Raw genomic sequence first — 22377 nt, 5'->3', positions numbered from 1 at the left:
CAGCCAGACCACGCCCCCTAAATCTTTTAAAATGCTTCCCTTATCGGATTTTTGTGTTTTTGTGTCATTTGTTCATTGGATTTTTCTATATTTGTTGTGCAATTTTAATTGTGTTGTGTTTTTTATTCTTTAGCTGTTTTTTACTGCTAAATAGTTTACACAATTTCCTAAATTAAGCCTATATGCTCTTTGCCATAGCTACTAGGGGACAGATCCCAGGTTTGAATTATTAAAACTGCGTCCGTATTCTCCCATCCATCTCATGTAGTAGTTCACTTTCAAACATACAAAACCTAATCTCATTTCTCCAGCAACCATTAACATTTGAATTTCCAACAGATCACGGTTTATAAATCCAAAAGTGCTGAACTCATCCTGGGACCTTTTTACAACTGCCCACCACTTGCTGTATATCCGAAAGACCACTTCGGTGAATCCACAAATCCAGTTTATATATTTACACAATGAAAAAGAAAATTATCCTGCTCATAATGTTCCTGTCAAAGTTATTATTAGTTGCTGTTATTAGATGTATTCTTTCTCTGAGGGTGACCTTTAAATAGTAAGGTGGTGTTAACACTTTTCTCTCAAATAGTGTTTGTAGTGCAGTAACTGAATTACCTCACATTTCTAACATTCCCTCAGGTCTATGAGAGAACCTGACCATTATATGTCATTCATTTATGTTCACTAACACTATGTGGGGCAATGAAAAGCTTAACCATACAGGTAGATGGTACACTATGCGGGCTGTGTGGTTGGAACAGTATTTTCTTGGTTTTAAGCATATGAGGGAAGTGTAATTAAAAGATGTTATGGTCTTGTCTTGTAATACTCTGGCTAGTCGTGTGTTGGAATGTGACGCGTGACAGATAGACACTAAAGTCATGATTTGAAGTGTGCTAGCATGTTGCATGGCTCTGCAAATCCCATTTCTATGTTTACTTCTATCTTGTATTATGAATTCTTATTTATATGCTGAGTATGAAAAAAGTCACCCATGCTGAAATCTTTTTATCTGAGAAAAGCAGCAGTATAGAGAAGGATGTGAGAGATTCATCTGGATAGACTGGACAATGGTCATCATTCATATAGTTCATATTATATGTTCTAAGCTAAATGATGGCAGCTAATCAACAGCAGACTTAGGTACTTGGGACTTAAAAAAAGGGGTCATGTTAGAGTCCTCCAGTGGCCAGCTGTCATCAGTTTGTGGGGTATTTTTGATTGTCGCAATCCATGTGTAGTTTGGCTACATTTAAATGTTTTGACTGTTCGCCAGAGCCAGTAGACTAAAGGTTTTCAACTCTTATCTAAATTTTATATGCTCCTGGATACATTTGTGTTTTTCTTGACAAGGTGTTTCAGAAATTTGCCATCTGGATACAAAATAATAGTGTTGAATGATGAACTGAGGGCCAAATGTGGAATGTTGGGACCAATTCTGTGTGTATTGTTTAAACTTTAACCACATTTATATTAGTTCGCAGTTTATCACCAATAGAAAATTGGTGGAAACCCATTCGCAAATGGGAAGGGGTCCCTATGGGACCCCTTCCCCTTTAAGAATGGTGTGGAAAATATTTTTTAAGAGCAGGCAGTGGTCCCACGGACCATTGCCTATTCTTAAGGAATGAAAATTAAACGTTTCATTGATTCTTTTTAAACGCATCCCATTTACTTTCAAGGAAAATGGGCTATGTTTAAAAAACAATCCTTGATTTAAAAGCAATCACAGACATGGTGGTTTGCTGAGCCCAGCAGGTCACCATACCTGTGATGGCTGCAATTCCAAATGAGTCGCAAATTGCGACCTATCTCATTAATATTCATGAGGTAGGTCCTTTTGCAACCCACTGGGAATCACAAACGAAACTCAAAAGAGTTTTATTCACTTGAAATTGCGATTTCCCGATTGGGATTTGCATGAAATCGCGAGTAGGAACTTTAGTACATGTGTCCTGTTGTGAATAGCTCTATAATAAGATTGAAATTTAAGTTAAATAGAACTGAAGCTATAGGGACACACATTGGTGCAGATCACTTCATAATTGTTTCTTCATTCTGCAATAAGTCAAAGCTACTCATTTGTGTTTTTGTATTTGTTTGTATTTGCTTACAATAAACAAGAAAAAAACATATATATCTAGCAATGCATAGTGCTGTAAATTCTAACCTAGAATGGATGAAATGTCTCTTTTCAAGCTATATATAACCTTTCGTATATCCCCCTGCCCCTTTCTACTTTTCACTGCTCACCCTTCCTAAATCCCTTTTGTACTACAAGGGATTAGTGTGGGTGAGCTCATGCAAATTTCAAGATGGGATGCAGCCTTCTCTTGGAGTGCATCAGGATGATAGTTGGGCTCAGGAATCCTTTCTCTGTTGTCCATAATAAGGAGAAGAATATTTCTATTATATAAAAAGCCTTTCTGGTGACTGCATATTTTTATTCACCCAGGGGCTAAAACAAGCCAGTAAGATTGGTGTTGTTGAGCTTCAAAGTTCCCAGCAATCACCCTGGCATATCAAGGTAAAACACATTATTTGAGGAGCATGAGTGGGTTTAAGAGGTTATAGGAAGGGATGGCAGTGCGGATTGCTAGGGTTACTTAAAAGACAATATGTTTCAAAATAACCAACAGTTTTAAGAACTTGAATACAGAGTTGAGAGAGAGAAAGAGAGTGAGAGAGTGAGTATGTTTTTGTCTGTGTGCATGTAAAAATCCTAGGTGAAATTTGACAGCCACCTCACCATACCCAACTTCAAGCGTCTGTATCTACTATTTATTATACATTTATCGGGGTGTAACATCCCAAATACTCACCCTAAAGCTATGCACCTGCATTCACCGCAGCTTTTAACAGGTAAGCATCTATGCAGGAAGAACCATTCTGACGTCACTACTCTCTAGTAATTCATAGTCACTAACAAGGAGTGACAGGATGTCCTTGTTACAGGAATATTATAACATCAGAACTCACCTAGAATGAGCAAATAGGTTTCAGCATTTGATAATATTATAGGGTGATAATGGCTAATTGGTCCTAGCATGGCTCGATGAGTCAGTTATGTCTGCTTGCTGCTTGGCTGGGACCTGCGAGGCAGAAGTAGGATGTGAGTTGGAGCTGCAGCACAAAATAGCATGTCAGCATCTACATTCTGTCTTACTACAGCATGGTAAGGACACGCAGATGGTAATAAAATAGCTATGGATCTGCCACCTATGGGTACAGATCAACTATATGCCAATTATGTAAAATAATCAACTCCATTAATAAATTACGTTCCTATTAGTGCCTGATATTTTAATTCATATCTATGGGCTCCATTTTCTTAATCACCTCCTTATCTCATCACTTGAGGAAACTTGTTCATGTTATGTTGTGGGTGGGACAACCCACTGTGCATGAATAATGTGGGGGTGTTCTGGGAGTGGAACCCTTGACACAGGGTCCTAATGGTTGTGGCCATGGCAAAAGGCACATAGGTAATAAAGGTGCTTGAGGTGTTGGCCTTGTGGTTCAGTTATACACTATAACCAAGTTTGTGAGTTATTGCCAAGCAGTGCACTCCTGCACCATCAACTTAGCCCTTGCCAGACATGCAACTGTTCACATCTCTATTGTGACAGCTATGGTAGGAGTTTCAGGGAAGAAATTGAGACTACAATGAAACTCTGTATCTATTTAATGTATTTGATGCACAAATGGTGTATTTTGTTGCTATTAAACTTTTTGTTCCTTTCCAGCCCCACCAACAAGCAATAACGAATGCAATGGTTCTTCAGGAATAGATATTGAAGCTGAAATGTCAAAGTAAGAAAAGGTTAAGGTCGCAGAAATTGCAGTTCTGTATGTGTATGTTTTAAACTAAGGCGTATTGTTCTATTGAGATTGATTTTGCATAGGTTATCAGAAAACCAAGGTGAGAGAGTTAGCACTGTCTTAAAAACCATGATGATAAGTTGCACTTAAAATTAATCTTTACTGAACAGCACTCTAGAACTTTTCTCTTATTCTTCCATCAGACATGAATTCCTGAGGTTAGTGTATCCTGCATTCAGTGCAGTCATATCATTGGCTTGAAAGACTAAGAAAATATGCTACTAAGACTACTATTAGGCCCTTTTTGCAAAGTCCCCAGATTTGGACATTACACTCAGCTATCCTGTGTTTGATTTATCAGGCAATTCCTCATTTTGTAGATCTCATACTTCTAATTATTTTCAATTGGACCGGTAACTGCTGTTACTAGACCCAATAGGATTTAATGACAACTCAAATGAGGGCTTAATGGCACTCATTTTATCAGTCTCAGAAAGCTGAATGACTGAGAGTGATAAGAGACAGTTTTGATACTTGCAGTTTGTTTTCCTTTTTCAGTAGCAAATTAATAAACCCTCTGATTTATTTCATTCATTTAAATTATTGCAGTGCAAGAATAGAAGTAGTAAATATACTTTAAGGACTTTATCAACCATTTAGATTTCTGAAAAACACAGAAATTCTGATTTGATGTACGGTGAAAAATGCTGTCACCTTTCAATACCAGACACCTACCCAAAATATCAGATTGACATTTCTTGTAGGAGGAAACCTGTAGAAAGGACCAGCAATATAGTTTTAGAACTCCCATAACCCACAAATAATTCCCATACAGAATGTTCATCCTTTTCTGACAGATAAGTATTGTTTTAATTATGAGGATAATATCTGTTGGATTTGAGTTTAAACTCTGAGGAGAGAGTCAAGGCAGAGACTTGAAGGCAGGGTTTGTGGTATGGCGATAGGATAAATTTGGCTCACTAGGCAAAGGAGGAGTTGTTTTAGTGGTTGGAGAATCTGAAGGCATGGAATGTTTGAGACATTTTTAGTTCCAAGCTGAACTTTGGGTTAGAGATAGACGCCAGATGAAAATGATGCATAATGTGATTAGGAGACCAGGACACTGGTGTTTTATGGACTGGTGTGGAAAGGAAACAGAACATAAATGTTTTTCGAGTTGATAATAAGATTAAAGTTACAAGAATGTTTTTAATGGGAAATGCAGTGTTTATAAAAATGAACTATGGGTCTGCATTAAAATTTCTACATCAGCTAGGGGGAAACAGGTCCCAATGCTTATCAGATTTGGCAAAGGAACTATGGGTTTTTTGTTTGGAGCATAAGATAAATCTGAGAGGGGCATGCTTTACTGGAAAACAGAATGTTATTGCAGATTGGATTCAGGCAATTTGAGAGATTTCAGTAATTAGAAATGTGGAAGCATGTTTTATTTTTTGAGGAATTCATCTTCTCTCATTCATGTTTTATGATATTCAATGATGACAAAGGCATGCAAATTGTATTGGAATGACTACAGATAAACTAATTAACCCAGATAGATAGCTTGTAATAGCTTGCTTAATTGAGACACCATACATGACATGAATTGCTTCATTTGCCTAGCAACAGACAGACATCTGGATGACCACATAGATGTGGACAGGGGTTGTGAAGAAATGGTTTTGTTGACGGCTTGGACAGTCCAAACCATTTCAGTAATATTAAGGTCACGCCTATGGTCATCTTGTATCATGCTGCCATCACAAATTGTTGTTTTACTTGATTGTTAGAAATGGGTTCTTTGGTTGGCAGTCAGGTTACCACCTGTCCAAGCAAGGACCCTCACTCTAGTCAGGGAAAAAGAGAATCGTCCTCAGCTAACCCCCGCTCACCCCCTTGGTAGTTTGGCACGAGCAGGCAGGCTTAACTTCAGAGTGCTAGGTGTAAAGTATTTGTACCAACACACACAGTAATTCAATGAAAACACTACAAAATGACAAAACACAGGTTTAGCAAAATAGGAAATATTTATCTAAACAAAACAAGACCAAAACAACAAAAATCCACCATATCCAAGTCAAGTTATCAATTAAAATGCAAAAATAATCTTCATGTTCTTTTAAACACAACTCTAACGCTGTTATTGTGAAAATTTACCTGGGTTGTGTCAAAATAACCCGCACAGGCGAGCGTGTGTTGAAAAAGGTAAGCAGTGCATTGATTTCTCACCCACAAGTGAGGTCGTGTGTTGTTTCTCCTTCTCCTTCTCCGGTCCGATCCGCGTGCTTCATTTCTTTCCCCGCAGGAGAGAAATGTATCATTCCAGGCAAAGCACCTTGGGTCAGGGCAGGCTTGCGTTGTTTTTTCGCACCCAGCGATGTTGCATTGCTGCAGCCTCCATCTACGATGCCGAGCCTCGCTTTTCCACCTGCGTGCGTCGATTTGACAGCGGCGCTGCAAGTGCTGCATCGATTTCAGCTGCTGAGCTGGCAGCGCGTCGTTTCTTTAGCCGCTCACTGAAGTTGCATCAGAAATTTCCCCGCACGGCGATCTGTGCATGAATTTCCAAACTTGGTCCACCAGCTTCACCTGTCAAGGACCAGCAACTGGATAGGGCACCACCTGGCAGAGCAGAAGTCTCAGCAGAGGCTCCAGGTGCTGGCAGAGAGAGGTCTTTGCTGTCTCTGGGACCTCCAACAATAGGAGGTAAGCTCTAAATCAAGCCCTTGTAGAGTTCTTCACAAGAAGGAAGGCAACACAAAGTCCAGTCTTTGTCGTCTAGCACAGGCAGAAGCAGCAACTGCAGGAGGGCTCCACAAAGCACAGTCACAGACAGGGCAGTCCTTCTTCCTCGGCTCTTCAGTTCCTCTCCAGGCAGAGGTTCCTCTTAGTTTCCAGAAGTGTTCTAAAGTCTGGGGTTTTGGGTGTCCTTCTTATACCTATTTTCTCCTTTGAAGTAGGCCTACTTCAAAGCAAAGTCCAGGCTGTGTCCTCTAGCACAGGCAGAAACAGCAACTGAAGGAGGGCTCCACAAAGCACAATCACAGGCAGAGCAGTTCTTCTTCCTCGGCTCTTCAGCTCTTCTCCAGGCAGAGGTTCCTCTGGCATGCCTTTGGGCCGCAAGGATCTGAGGATGCCTACAGTTGAAATACTATGGGTCAATCTGCTGTCAATGCCATTTGTGCCTCTTGAATTTGCAGCGGGATCCACTCTGACTATGGAGTCCATGCCGATCCTGACTTTGAACAAGGTCCCATGATCCACACTAGTTCTTGTTCAGTCAAAGCTGGCATTGACACTGCAAACACCAGAGGGGAACCTATTGTTTTATCTGATTGTGAGCTGAACCCAATACGTCCTCTACAACCATGGACACTCCTGGTCCAACCAAATTGTTATTCTGCAGAACACAACTATTACCCATACCTCATCTAGAAATATTTCATATTCCTTTTGGCTCAGTCTCTGGACATGGTCAACTTAATCGAGATAATACTGGAGATGAAGGATATGATACATCCCATCACTATGATGATGATAATCGTAATATGGACTTTCAGGACAGTGAGCTGGACACCTCACTAGACCCTGGGTTAAATCCCTCCTTAGTCCTTCAACAGTAGAATCAGCATGTTTTGCAGTGATTATCCAATGCGTTATCAGTGCAACTCCCACCTATCAAGGTATAGAATGATGTCCTGACAGAAGTCCCACAGTGCAGGCAAGCTATGGCAGAACAATTTATTTCTTTTAATGAAGCTCTGATGGACACAGTAATGGACACTTGGGCCAAACCTTGGTCTTGCCTCCTGGTAAATAGGCAAATGATCAGAAAACACAGACTAACCTCTGGTGACACAGTCTTCCTGACACAACACCCTATATCTTAAAGGTTGGTGGTCTAGGTGTCCACTAGTAGGCTAAAGACTAACACATTCCCTATTAGTTCTCCCTATAGGGAATCAAATTATATTGAGGTATTCAGAAAGAGGATGTTTTCCTCAGCCAGTGTTGCCATTCATTCCCTAAGTACCAACTGCCTCTTGGTAAAATAAATGCATGCATTATGGGGTACGGGCAGCAAGATCGTGCCAGCAATCCCTAAGAAATACCATGCAAAACTTGAGGAGATCATTTAAGATGGAAAGCATGCAGTGAAGTATGTCATCCATTCTGGGCTGGACACAACTGACTGCTTGGGCTGAGTAGTCTATACTGCTGTGCACCACACTTGGATGAGATCCACGAGTTTCTTCAGTGACATCCAGTCAACATTGATGGAAATGCCATATGGAGGCACCAGTCTCTTCAGAGACAAGGTAGACTCATCCCTGGAGCACTGTAAGGAAAGCAGGGGGACAACATGTACCCAGGCCTTTCTGTGCTTCTGAGGCAGTATCCCCAATAGTCTTGCTCGTTTGAGATTTCAGGAGTGGGTTCGTTCAAAAACAACACCAATGCCGAGCCCACTTTCAATGCATCAGAAACCCTAGTGCTTTCAAAGCCAAGATCAACAATCCAACAACAATGTAAAGGCCCTCTGGGGCAGCAAACTGTTCAGTCACCAGCTCCTACCGCTGCTCCTATCAACTGTTTAACTTGTATCAGCTACACTGGCTACCACGTTGGAGACAGAATATGCTATTACCTCCATTGACGACAGAGCATCACATCTGACAAATGGGTGCTTTAAATTGTCCAGCAAGGCTATGTCCTGTCCAAGCTGACACATTTTCTATGAGCATCAGAGCAGTTTTCGGTGGACCATTTGTCTAATTTCCATCATGAAGTCTGTACTCTTTAGGACAAAGGTGTCAGAGAGAGAGTCCGTGCATCGGTAATAGTGACTGGAAGCAGTGGTAGAAGTGAGTGCGATCTGAATGACACAACATGCCCAATAGTTCCCCTACTTTTTGTGAAAAGGCAACCATTTGGGGATGGTTAATTCCGACAGTTGAATGTTTCCATTGAAGTGTAAGGCAAGGAGTCTCTCGTGCTGTGAAACAAAGGAAGGGGCAGGCAGCTTTACAAGCCTTCTTGCCAGGGCCCAGTTTGCTTGATAAAAATGTAAATGTGTGCAACTAGTTATTCTACAAGTTTCGAGGGTGCTTGCATGCTGATATTTGCTTTAATTGATGGAATTATTTGAAGATTTCTGTAACACAGCTTTATTCTTTTTGAGTGGTATTGCAAGGGAGTTACAAGCCGAGCTTTGAAGTGTGTGCTTTGAAAGAACAGTTATAAAAAAGAAGTTGCACTACATACAGTACAAATATTACAAAAATCTATATTTTGGAAGTGCTTTTTTATCTTAAATTTTGTACATTTGATATCTTCTACTGAGTGTAATACGAGTTTGAAATAATGACTTGCATATTCACAGTGCTTTAAGTCACAGATTGGGACCTCATCACTATTCTCTACCACTCCAACCAGGGTTAAATACTGTGGCTCTCTGATTGCAGACACAGACCTCTGCAGTGCATGAAATAACAGAGGTTTCATAATGTGCATTGCCTGCTGATTAACTTAACTTGTATTTAATTTTAATTTTAGCGGTGTGTTATTTTATATGTAGTTAACTGAAGGTGAAAGACTAAAAAAGGCTACTGAATATTTTGTTTTTTTTAGCCAAGCCTTTGAACCTGTCCCCACACTCACTCACCCCACCTCCATTCCACACAGTATCACAGTTCCCCTACTTTTTTAATGCTCCATACTCCAGTTTAATCTAATTGGGAGAAGGTGTTGCACACTAAAAGAGTTACATTTACTATTGCCATCTCAACCTAAAGCATTTTCAGAAGGTGTTCGACAATAAAAGGGTTACATTTTCTATTTCCTTTCCATCCTAAATCACTTAGGTAAATGTGTTGGATACTACGGGGGTTACATTTACTATTCCCACTCCAATCCACTTTTGGGAAGTTGTTAGGCACAAAAGGGGTTATAATTACCACTCCCACTCAAATACAAACCACTTTTGGGGAAGGTATTGGACACTAAAGGGGTTACATTTACGATTTCCACACCAATCAAATCTAGTCTGGTGAAGGTGTTGGACACTAAAAGGGTGACATTTACTATTACCACTCCAATCTAAACTACTTAGGGGAAAAACTTGGACACTGAAGTGGTTACTTTTACTATTCCCACTTCAATGTAAACCACTTTGGGAAAGGTGCAGTGCACTAAAGGGTTACATTTACTGTGTGGGACACTAACGGAGTTACATTTACTATTCCCACTCCAATCAAAACCAATTTGGGGAGGTGTTGGACACTTGAAGGGTGACTTTTACTATTTATCACTCCAATATAAACCACTTAGTAGAAAATGTGGGACACTAAAGTGGTTACATTTACTGTTCCCACACTGACGTAATCCACTTTGGGAAAAGTGTGGGCCACTAAAATGCTACATTTACTCTTCCCACTACCATCCAATCTAGTTTAGGGAAGGCATTGGTCATGAAAGAGGTTACATTTACTACTCCTACTCAAATCTAAACCGTTATGGGGAAGGTGTTGGGCAGTAAAAAAGTGACATTTACAATTGGCACTGCAAACTATAATAATTTATGAAAGTGTTGGAGAGAAAACAATTACTATTCACCATCCATAGTAAAACATCACATATACCGTATTTAACAGTGAAGATGTGAAATTCGTTTTACCGACTCCTACTTAATAATTATTTAAAATATAAACCCAACACAATACCAATATAAATAATTTGAAATGAAAATATTATACAATACACTTATTATTATTATTATTATTATTATTATTAACATCTTCCAACATAATATATGCACTAATACATAATACATTAACATAAACTAAATACATTACTAAATTAGACACATTAGATATAGATTATATATTCAAAACACTATTTATTAAATATAATACATATGTATTAGGTAACCATTTATGATTACATGCATACATGATTTATGTTTTTGATTACTTAAATTATAATAATTCAAAGGAGTTTGTTTTGTATATTCAATATATAGTATATAATATGTATTCTATAGTTTGGAATAATAAAGTATTCCCATAATAAAAATATTAAACTCTACAATATTTATTATTACTAAACATACGATTAATTGAATACAACATAATTACATTTTTTTATTTGCTTATTTTTTACAAAAAATAATTAGTAAAACATTACCTTGTAATTTTTTGATACAGATAATCCCTAACATTTTTTATTGGGATTTATTTCACAATTAGAACTTGATATAAATTTGAAATGAAAGAAGAACACAATAAATCCATAACACATTTCAGGTTATTTTGTATATAAAGAGAAAACATTCAAACCACACATTTATAAAAACATACTATTATGTAAAACATTTTTAAAAATGACAAAATGTTTACATCTCTCTAAAAGCAATCAATTTAGAATATAGAGTTGTGCATAACATAAACTAAATTGCAAAATGAGATTTTGAAAACATATTTCATCCATTTTATCAATAAAAACAATATATAAAGAAACTGTATTATAAAAAATAAATGTACACGGCCATTAATATTCAAATATATTAATAATCCATTTCCCTTTTCCCCTATAAATCCAACATCCTACTCCTATAAATGACCAGATACATCATTCAAAAGAGTATTCAAAGTTATAATTAAAATGTTTACACTTTTTAAAAAGTGGAAAACAAATTTACATATAAACACAAATATGAACAAAAAAGTACAAAACACTTCATATTTAAACAATTAAGACAATATTACATACAAGGAGATTTGAGAAAACATTTTTTTTACAACAATACTAAAACCAACATTTAAAATCAGGGAGATATTCCTGTCCATGATATTTTTGAGATCACAATAATCTTGACACAATATTTGTGTATCACAATATTTTTATTGAACATTATGTCCAAACACAATTTCAAGTCCTCACGGATAACACTACTGCCATGTGGTACTACAGCAAGTAAGGCAGAGTAGGGTCCTGGGCCCTGGGCCAGGAGGCTCCATATCTCTGAAACTGGCTGAGTTATGAGGGCATCTTCTTGATTGTGAGGAAATTGGTAGGATCCTTAAAGTCAAGCCTGGTGAACTCAGCCACTGATGCCTAGTTGATCACAAATGGCAGCCAAACTGAGAAGTGATGAAGGGCATATTTTAGTAATAGAGAGAAACCCGTCTCAATCTCTTTGCTACCACCAAGAATGTGAAGTGTCAGAAATGTCCATGCTGGAGTTTTCCAGAAGGCTCTCTCATGGCAACTCATTCCGCTTAAATTAGAACTTCTATGTGCCTTCCCACTTCTGTGTTTCCTGCTCCGAGTTCTGAAAAAGCTCAGGAAGAACCATGATCTTTGTTGCTCTATATTGGTCAAGAATAGTGTGGTAATCAGAACTTCCAGGCATCTGCCCTCTTATATGATCAGGACAGTAGGTCCTGTACCCTGGCCTCCACAATCAATACCTCTATGCAGAGAGATTGAGAGGTGACAGTTGAATGCTTTCAATCTCCCTCCCTCTTCTAGCAGCCAGCTGTCTGTCTACAGAAACTATATACCCTGGATGATGAGATAGGTTTGTGACTTGGTGTAAATCCTACCATCCTTGTGTAAATACATTACAGTCAAAGATGTCAAATGTTTTCCACGGAAACTATGTTCCCTGGATGATGGGATAAGTTTGTTACTTGGTGTAGATCCTACAATACAAATACATTACAGGCAAAGATGTCAAAAGTTTTGCTTTTTGTGCTGGTCTTTAGCTCACCAAAAACTGTGAGCACTAGTAAAAGTTATTTATCAGCCCTTTCAGCCTTTTTGTTTTTCTGGACCAACCGTCCTTGTTTAAATCACCTGTTGTGATGCATTTTCTTAAAGGACTGGTTCATACGACACCATCCAAAGATTTTGTGATGCCACAATGGGAAATTAATTTGGTTTTCACTTCCTTATATAGAGCACATTTGAGCATGTGCACAGTTATCAGTTGTGTCTACTGACTCTTGCTGCAGTCGTTCTCAGTGAAGTAACTTCAGCTTGCTGCATGAGTTAGCTACAAGCTCTGTCTGGTTATCCATTGCACACCATGGGGGTGATTCTAACCCTGGCGGTCGGTGTTAAAGCGGCGGCCAACCCGCCAACAGGCTGGCGGTAAAAAATATGGGATTCTGACCCTGGCGGGAATCGCAAACACAGACAGCCACTTTAACACTCCGACCGCCACAGCGGTACAAACAAACAGCGCGGCGGTCACCGCCAACAGCCAGGCGGCAGCCAATGTACCGCCCACACTATTCCAACTCACCAATCCGCCACCTTTTCCGGGGCGGGAGCACCGCCGATAAAAACACGGCGGAAACAGACTACGGGCGGGAAAACGCTCACCACTACGCACTCCAGGAGGAAGGAGGACAGCATGGAACCCGAATTAAACATCCTACCTGCTCTCGTCTACCTTCTCATCTACCACGAGTACGAAGTCCGGCGCAGACGACAACGGTGAGTACTGCACCTACGACACACGGGAGGGGGAGGACGAAAGGTTACGGGCACACACATATGCAACCCCCCCCCCCAACTATGTACAAACCAATGCAGAGCAACAAGTCACAGTGACACCACCCAAACACCCCTGAAAAATGCTAGGACATAATCAAATTTGGAATAAATATTTATGTACCAAAAAGCTCCTGAAAATTATCGTACAACCATGAAAGATATTCACAACAAAACTAATGACATACACATCAGTGTATAACTGAAGTAACAAGTCCTGCACATCCTACGAATTCATCATGTCCGTGGGCCAAAGTTTTGAGAAATAAGGGCAAAGCCCACACAGGAGACCTGAGTCCTTTGGAGAGAACACTGCAGGGGCATCAGATGTAAAAACTACAGGCACCTCAGGGGGAAGGGAAGGGGGGGGGCACCACAGCCACATGAGTCCACGACGCCAGAGCCACGAGGAGCCACCATGCCCACTGTACCATCCTGGGGAGTGCAAAGCCACAGTCTCTCAATGTCTCTACAGTGGGTGGGCTGTCACTGTACCATCCTGGGGAGTGCAAAGCCACAGTCTCTCAATGTCTCTACAGTGGGTGGGCTGCCCACTGTACCATCGGAGCGGTGCTTGAGAAGAAGGGCCCAGCGGAGCGGTGCTTGAGGAGAAGGGCCCAGCGGAGCGGAGCTTGAGACGGCGGTGCCCAGCGGAGCGGTGCTTGAGACGGCGGTGCCCAGCGGAGCAGTGCTTGAGATGAAGGGCCCAGCGGAGCGGTGCTTGAGACGGCGGTGCCCAGTGGAGCGGTGCTTGAGAAGAAGGGCCCAGCGGAGCGGTGCTTGAGACGGCGGTGCCCAGCGGAGCGGTGCTTGAGATGAAGGGCCCAGCGGAGCGGTGCTTGAGAAGAAGGGCCCAGCGGAGCAGTGCTTGAGACGGCGGTGCCCAGCGGAGCGGTGCATGACAGGAAGGGCCCAGCGGAGCGGTGCTTGAGATGAAGGGCCCAGCGGAGCGGTGCTTGAGATGAAGGGCCCAGCGGAGCGGTGCTTGAGACGGCGGTGCCCAGCGGAGCGGTGCTTGAGAAGAAGGGCCCAGCGGAGAGGTGGAGAGACAGCGGTGCCCAGCGGAGCGGTGCTTGAGATGAAGGGCCCAGCGGAGCGGTGCTTGAGACGGCTGTGCCCAGCGGAGCGGTGCTTGAGAAGAAGGGCCCAGCGGAGAGGTGGAGAGACAGCGGTGCCCAGCGGAGCGGTGCTTGAGATGAAGGGCCCAGCGGAGCGGTGCTTGAGACGGCGGTGCCCAGCGGAGCGGTGCTTGAGATGAAGGGCCCAGCGGAGCGGAGCTTAAGACGGCGGTGCCCAGCGGAGCGGTGCTTGAGAAGAAGGGCCCAGCGGAGATGTGGAGAGATAGCGGTGCCCAGCGGAGCGGAGCTTGAGATGAAGGGCCCAGCGGAGCGGTGCTTGAGACGGCGGTGCCCAGCGGAGCGGTGCTTGAGAAGAAGGGCCCAGCGGAGAGGTGGAGAGACAGCGGTGCCCAGCGGAGCGGTGCTTGAGAAGAAGGGCCCAGCGGAGCGGTGCTTGAGACGGCGGTGCCCAGCGGAGCGGTGCTTGAGAAGAAGGGCCCAGCGGAGAGGTGGAGAGACAGCGGTGCCCAGCGGAGCGGTGCTTGAGACGGCGGTGCCCAGCGGAGCGGTGCTTGAGAAGAAGGGCCCAGCGGAGCGGTGCTTGAGACGGCGGTGCCCAGCGGAGCGGTGCTTGAGAAGAAGGGCCCAGCGGAGAGGTGGAGAGACAGCGGTGCCCAGCGGAGCGGTGCTTGAGAAGAAGGGCCCAGCGGAGCGGTGCTTGAGACGGCGGTGCCCAGCGGAGCGGTGCTTGAGAAGAAGGGCCCAGCGGAGAGGTGGAGAGACAGCGGTGCCCAGCGGAGCGGTGCTTGAGACGGCGGTGCCCAGCGGAGCGGTGCTTGAGAAGAAGGGCCCAGCGGAGCGGTGCTTGAGACGGCGGTGCCCAGCGGAGCGGTGCTTGAGACGGCGGTGCCCAGCGGAGCAGTGCTTGAGATGAAGGGCCCAGCGGAGCGGTGCTTGAGACGGCGGTGCCCAGTGGAGCGGTGCTTGAGAAGAAGGGCCCAGCGGAGCGGTGCTTGAGACGGCGGTGCCCAGCGGAGCGGTGCTTGAGATGAAGGGCCCAGCGGAGCGGTGCTTGAGAAGAAGGGCCCAGCGGAGCAGTGCTTGAGACGGCGGTGCCCAGCGGAGCGGTGCATGACAGGAAGGGCCCAGCGGAGCGGTGCTTGAGATGAAGGGCCCAGCGGAGCGGTGCTTGAGATGAAGGGCCCAGCGGAGCGGTGCTTGAGACGGCGGTGCCCAGCGGAGCGGTGCTTGAGAAGAAGGGCCCAGCGGAGAGGTGGAGAGACAGCGGTGCCCAGCGGAGCGGTGCTTGAGATGAAGGGCCCAGCGGAGCGGTGCTTGAGACGGCTGTGCCCAGCGGAGCGGTGCTTGAGAAGAAGGGCCCAGCGGAGAGGTGGAGAGACAGCGGTGCCCAGCGGAGCGGTGCTTGAGATGAAGGGCCCAGCGGAGCGGTGCTTGAGACGGCGGGGCCCTGTTCAGCGGTGCTCTTCTGCACCGCGGGCCCTGTTCAGCGGTGCCTATCTCCACGGCGGGGCCCTGTTCAGCGGTGCTCTTCTGCACCGCGGGCCCTGTTCACCGGTGCCTATCTCCACGGCGGGGCCCTGTTCAGCGGTGCTCTTCTGCCCCGCGGGCCCTGTTCAGCGGTGCTCTTCTGCACCGCGGGCCCTGTTCAGCGGTGCCTATCTCCACGGCGGGGCCCTGTTCAGCGGTGCTCTTCTGCACCGCGGGCCCTGTTCAGCGGTGCCTATCTCCACGGCGGGGCCCTGTTCAGCGGTGCTCTTCTGCCCCGCGGGCCCTGTTCAGCGGTGCTCTTCTGCACCGCGGGCCCTGTTCAGCGGTGCCTATCTCTACGGCGGGGCCCTGTTCAGCGGTGCTCTTCTGCACCGCGGGCCCTGTTCAGCGGTGCCTATCTCCACGGCGGGGCCCTGTTCAGCGGTGCTCTTCTGCCCCGCGGGCCCTGTTCAGCGGTGCTCTTCTGTACCCCGGGCCCTGTTCAGCGGTGCCTATCTCCACGGCGGGGCCCTGTTCAGCGGTGCTCTTCTGCAACGCGGGCCCTGTTCAGCAGTGCCTATCTCCACGGCGGGGCCCTGTTCAGCGGTGCTCTTCTGCCCCGCGGGCCCTGTTCAGCGGTGCTCTTCTGCACCGCGGGCCCTGTTCAGCGGTGCCTATCTCCACGGCGGGGCCCTGTTCAGCGGTGCTCTTCTGCACCGCGGGCCCTGTTCAGCGGTGCCTATCTCCACGGCGGGGCCCTGTTCAGCGGTGCTCTTCTGCCCCGCGGGCCCGTTTCAGCGGTGCTCATCCAGCAGGTCAAGGGAGCCAGACCTGGCCTGGACTCCCGGCTCAGTCGCCCTCGGACCGTGACGTTTCTGGACCCTTCGGGGACGGACTCCTGGCCTCCTTAGTGTCCTCCTTCCCAGCTGGGATGTGGCATGTGGGGTCCACCTTCTCCGCGCTCCTGCTGCCCTTCCGCTCCTTTGATGGGGCTCTCGGGCCCTTGCCTCCCCTAGATGGTGTGGGTGGTGAAGTGGCCGCACATTGCTCCTTGGGGGCAGCCCTGTCGGTCCTCGCACGGCGGCCCTTGTTTTTGCGGGTCCTCTTGCCGGGGGGGGGTGGGCTGGACGTGTCCTTGCTGCTGATGGATGTGTCACTGCTGGCAAAGGGTGGGCTCCAGAACCCATGCACAACAGTGACACCCGAAGCTGGGCTGGTGGTGGCTGCGGTGCTCTTGGGACTCTTTGAAGATGGATGGGGGAGCTCATCGGGGGGAAAGAGGTCAAGGTTAGCCAGGAAAAGTTTTTTAGGGCCAAGGTAAAAGGTAGGAGAAGTGGAGATGGAAGTGGAGGTAGAGGAGGTGGTTGTAGGAGAGTCAGGTGTGCTGTCATTGGGTGAAGGTGCTGGTGCTGTAGGCTGTCGTGAGTTGGATGGCTGTTGGGTGGGTGGCTGCCTGCGTTTGTGTGTCTTGGAAGAGGGGGTGACAGACACAGTGGGAGAGGACACAGGGGACGTGTAAATGGCAGTGGGGGTGGTGACTGCACGAGTGTGGACTGTACTGGAGGGTGAGGTGGTGATGGAAGCACTGGCTGATGTTGGGGTGCATGCAGGTGTGAGTGTAGACGTCACAGGGAGGGAGGAGGGAGACGAGGAGGAGGGGGAGACAGGGGTGGCAGTGGCTGTTGGCATGTCTGCATCTGGGTGTTGCTTGGGTGAGTGTTTGTGGGATCTGTGGTGCTTGTGTTTGGATGAGCTGCTCTTGGGTGTTGAGGTGTGTGCAGGCTGGTCTGATGGTGTGGATGGGATAGGCTGAGGGACAGGAGACAGAGAAAGGCTGGAGGCAGTAAGAAGAGGGAGGCTGGAAACAGGGACAATGGCTGCCGTCAGTGCTGAGGCCAGAGCAGTGAACGCTCGTTGATGGGCAGCCTGACCCGAATGAATGCCCTCCAGGTACGCATTGCTCTGTTGCACCTCCCTTTGCACACCCTGGATGGCATTCAAAAGGGTCATCTGCCCAACAATGAGCGTCCTTACCAGGTCAATGAGCTCCGCACTGAGGGCAGCAGGGGCAACAGGGGCAGGGGCTGAGGTGCCTGGGGCGAAGGAGACGCGCGCCTTCCTGGGCGAACCGGCACGGAGCGAAGACTGAGGGGCTGCTGGGAGGGCGGGGCTGGTGCGCTGGGTGGCGGCTGTACCTGTAGAGGCGGGGGGCATGGATGTTGCCGCCACCGCTAGGGAGCTCCCGTCCGAGGACGTGTCGCTTTCGCTGCTCTCACCAGCGGTCCCCGTCGTGGTGCTCCCCTCGCCCTCCGGATCACTGGTGCCCTCGGTGTCTGTTCCTGGGCCCACCGGGGCCTTGTGTCCTGCAGCTCCCTCGTGCTCCGATGCCAAATCTCCTCCGCCTGATGATGCTAATGCACACATGCACAAGAAGATGAAGAGAAAGGGTGGGGGGAGAAAAAAGAAGACCAGGTTGAGTGCATGCAATGTCAACACCGTTGGCGGAGAGGACAGACACAGGAGCCTAATGCACTAAGCCGCGCATTCGGGGTACACTACTCAGTACTACTGACTAGGACAACAGGCCAAGAGACGTCAAACGCGCACATGGGAGATGCTGGACCTTCAATGGCTGTACTTGTCACCCTACCGAGGTGGGGGCCGGGGGCACAGGGCCATGCCTAAGGGAGAGGACTACACTACAGAAAGCGCCCTGGCCTAATGTCACCCACAGCCCTCCTCCCCCACCCAGATGCCTCCACTGCGCAGAAAGATAGGAGAATGTGCTGATACTCACCCCCTTGTGTCTGCTGTGATGTCTTAAAGCGCCCATCCAATTCTGGGTAAGCCACCGCCAGGATCCGGGACATCAGGGGGGTCATGGTGCGACTGGCACCCCTCCTAGGTTGGGAGGCCATCCCCAGCAGTGTTTCTGCGGTCTTCCTTGTTCCGCGGCGGATGTCCTCCCACCTCTTGCGGCAGTGGGTGCCCCGTCTGTTGTGGACCCCCAAGTTCCAGACTTCCTTGGCGATGGCACGCCAGATCTCGATCTTCTGATGGGCGCTGACCTATTTGACATGTACAGGGTGGAAAGGAGGAATTCATCAATGACCTGCATGTTAGAGGTGATTGGCCCCCCCCACCAACTTTGCCATATGGCACATGCTCTCATGTGTCGGGCGTTGCACTCCTCATTCGCCCCCCACCAACTTACATCCACCCCAATCCACACAGGCATAGCCCATTCCATGTGCACCCCGTGTACTCACTTGTTGGTCTGGAAGACCGTAGAGTACCGCATACTGGGGGAGGACCCCATCCACGAGCTTCTCCAACTCTTCAGACGTGAAGGCAGGGGCCCTTTCCCCAGTCGCAGCAGCCATTGTATCTTCCAGACCGAGGTCACAGCAGCACTTGCAGTATAGGTCCTCTCCTGTGGATGATCAGGTCTCGAGTGATTAAGCAGATAGAAAATGGCGGTCACGCCCGCAGCGGTGCATACCGCGGCGGTGCGTACCACGACCGCCGGCGCACTTCGTCATTGGCTCCTGAAACCCATAGGCTTCAATGTTAACCAATGCGGCTTTGCGCCGCGGTCTTCGACCGCCTACCGCCACGGTGTGCCCCGCCAGCGCATTGACCTCACATCCCATTGTCCCACTTCACAGGTCAGGCAGCCGCCATTTCAAGGGCGTACATGGCTTAATTTTGAATGCGACACACAGGCCTAGGCCTTGCATTGCCACACATACACGCCTTTCAACCCATTGCCATTCTTTAACTGTGCAAGCTGTCTGTACGTACCTGTGGTTTGGCTGACTCTGTGCTCCATGTTGTCCTTCCTATGCACCGTCCGCTGGGACTTGCGATGAGAAGGAGGAATCCTCGCGTGTACCGACCGCTGGTGGACCTGTCGACAATGGAAGAACGCCACATCATACTACGATACCGACTTGACCGAGCCACTATCCATGAACTGTGTGCCCAGCTGGAGCCAGCCCTGATGTCCCCCATCCGCCAACCCACAGGGATTCCCCCTCTGGTGCAGGTTTTGTCAGTCCTCCATTTTTTGGCAAGTGGGTCATTCCAGACCACAGTGGCCATGTCATCTGGAATGTCTCAGCCTATGTTTTCAAAGATTTTGAGTAGAGTGTTGTCTGCCCTGATGAAACTCATGCGGAGCTACATCATTTTCCCAGAGGAGGGTGACTTGCCTACAGTGAAGGGTGATTTCTATGCCCTTGGACATATCCCCAACATCATTGGTGCCATTGATGGGACCCATGTGGCTTTGGTACCCCCAAAAGACGATGAGCAGGTGTACCGAAACAGAAAAAGTTATCATTCGATGAATGTCCAGGTGGTCTGTTTGGCTGACCAGTACATCTCCCATGTAAATGCCAAGTTCCCAGGGTCAGTGCATGACGCGTATGTGATGCGAAATAGCAGCATCCCCTATGTGATGGAGCAGCTACAGAGACAACGTGTGTGGCTAATAGGTGACTCTGGTTACCCCAACCTGCCTTGGCTACTGACCCCAGTAAGGAATCCCCGGACCAGGGCAGAGGAACGGTACAATGAGGCCCATGGGCGAACTAGGAGGATCATCGAAAGGACCTTTGGCCTCCTGAAGGCCAGGTTTAGGTGCCTGCATATGACTGGGGGATCCCTGATGTACTCACCAAAGAAGGTGTGCCACATCATCGTGGCCTGCTGTATGCTTCACAATCTGGCATTGCGACGTCATGTCCCTTTCCTGCAGGAGGATGGTGCAGATGGTGGTGTTGAAGTAGCTGTGGAGCCTGCGGAGAGTGAATAGGAGGAAGACTCAGAGGACGACACAGACAACAGGGACAGAGTAATAGCACAGTATTTCCAGTAGCACACAGGTAATGATCACCCATGCCATTTTACATTTCCTGAAAGCCTCCTGCATCTCAACTTTGTCGGTTTCCCCCCAGACCTATGGACATGATGTTTGAATTTCCCTTCCCTTTTCTGTGCTGTATGAGCCACCGCGTGACCTCGGCTTGGTTGGCCCATGGACTAATGCTAAGTTACCTCGGTATGTGTAATTCACAATGTTCACAATACGTAATTGATATGTAATGTGTCATACATTTGTAAATAAGACAGCCTGAGTCCTGATTGATTTCAGTGCAATGTGTGATTTATTATTAGTGCATAGATATTGGTACATGATGGTGAAACAGTGATGGGTGGGGGTGGAGTAATGTCCATGGCGGTGTCCAGTTCTCATTCTCACAGGTGCATTGTCCATACGCCTGTGGCAGGATGGAGCAGGGGCAGTTCAAGGTTTGACAGGGTGGCCATGTGGGACAGTGGGAGGACTTTAGGGGGTATGTGATGCTGGCGGGGGACTTGACATCCTACTCTGTCGTTTTTTTTTATCTCAGGCTCCTTTTGCGGGGTGGTTGTTGTTCAGCAGGAGGTGGGGTTCTGGGGGGCTGTCGTTGTGGTGGGGCCTCCTGTCCACTAGCGCCGGCGGAGGTGGTAGGCTGTTCCTGTTCCTGGGTAGTGACAGGGGCCCTGTGTGATGCCACATGGTCCTGAAATGTGTCCTCTATGCGGTTCAGGGCCTGGACTATGCTCCTCATAGCGGTTGAGATGTTGGTTAGTTGGTCGCTGAACCCCATGTAGCGTTGCTCCTGCTGTGCCTGGATCTCCTGGAACCTGGCCAGTACCGTCGCTATCGTCTCTTGTGAGTGGTGGTAGGCAGCCATGATGGTGGTGAGGGCCTCTTGGAGAGTGGGTTCCCTGGGCCTCTCCTCCCCCCCTGTCGCACAGCAGCCCTCCGAGTTGCCCTGTTTCCCTGGGCCTCTGTCCCCTGGACGGTGTGCCCACTCCCACTGCCCCCAGGTCCCTGTTGTTGTTGGGTTGGTGGGTTACCCTGGGGGCCCTGTAGTGGTAGACACACCGCTACTTGACCTGTCCTAGAGACAGAGGCATGGGCCCGCTGGGTGGGAGCTGTGCGGTTGTTCCCAGAGGGGGTTGGGTCTGCAGTGGCCTGTGTCTGGGTGAGGGGAACCGACTGCCCAGAGGTCCCCGATGGTCCGGGCTGGTCGTCAGGTTCTAGGTCGACAGAGCTGCTGTCATCACTAGTGGCCTGTTCCGGGGGTGGGATGGACATTTCTGGTCCCTCCTGACCGGTGTGTTGTCGTTCGGGTCCTGCATGGGGTAAGAGGGTATGGTTATTGTTTCTGTGTGTGCATTAGCTTGCGTTTTATAGGTGCCCTTGTCCCCCAGTGCTGGCATTCCCTTGGGGGAGGTGTTGTGAGGGTGTTTTGTGGGGGGGGGTGATGGGTATGTGCAGTGGTCATGCTTAGGTGATGGGTGTCCATAGTTTGGGGGTGGCATGCAGGGGTTGGTGTTGGGTGGGTTGTGCTGGGGAGACATTCTCAGGGAGGATGTGTGCTGGGGG

At 47.6% G+C, this 22377-nt stretch overlaps 1 protein-coding gene across 8 annotated transcripts in view; it reads left to right on the top strand.

Annotated features, from left to right (window-relative positions):
• The window catches only part of LOC138262021 (ATP-dependent translocase ABCB1-like), a 920359-nt gene that overhangs the window by 156143 nt on the left and 741839 nt on the right, over positions 1–22377 (top strand). For 5 of the 8 annotated variants that reach the window (XM_069211673.1, XM_069211675.1, XM_069211674.1 and 2 more), the window contains one exon: positions 3753–3819. The exons of the other annotated variants lie outside the window; for them this stretch is intronic. In XM_069211673.1, the coding sequence (XP_069067774.1) occupies positions 3753–3819 (67 nt within the window). The remainder of the gene's footprint in view (positions 1–3752; positions 3820–22377) is intronic. 8 annotated transcript variants of the gene reach the window in all.

Source organism: Pleurodeles waltl, chromosome 10, assembly GCF_031143425.1.
Source record: "Pleurodeles waltl isolate 20211129_DDA chromosome 10, aPleWal1.hap1.20221129, whole genome shotgun sequence".
Classification (NCBI taxonomy): Eukaryota; Metazoa; Chordata; class Amphibia; order Caudata; family Salamandridae; genus Pleurodeles; species Pleurodeles waltl.
The sequence above is the reverse complement of the archived record's forward strand: the minus strand, read 5'-3'. Positions and strand labels throughout refer to the sequence as shown.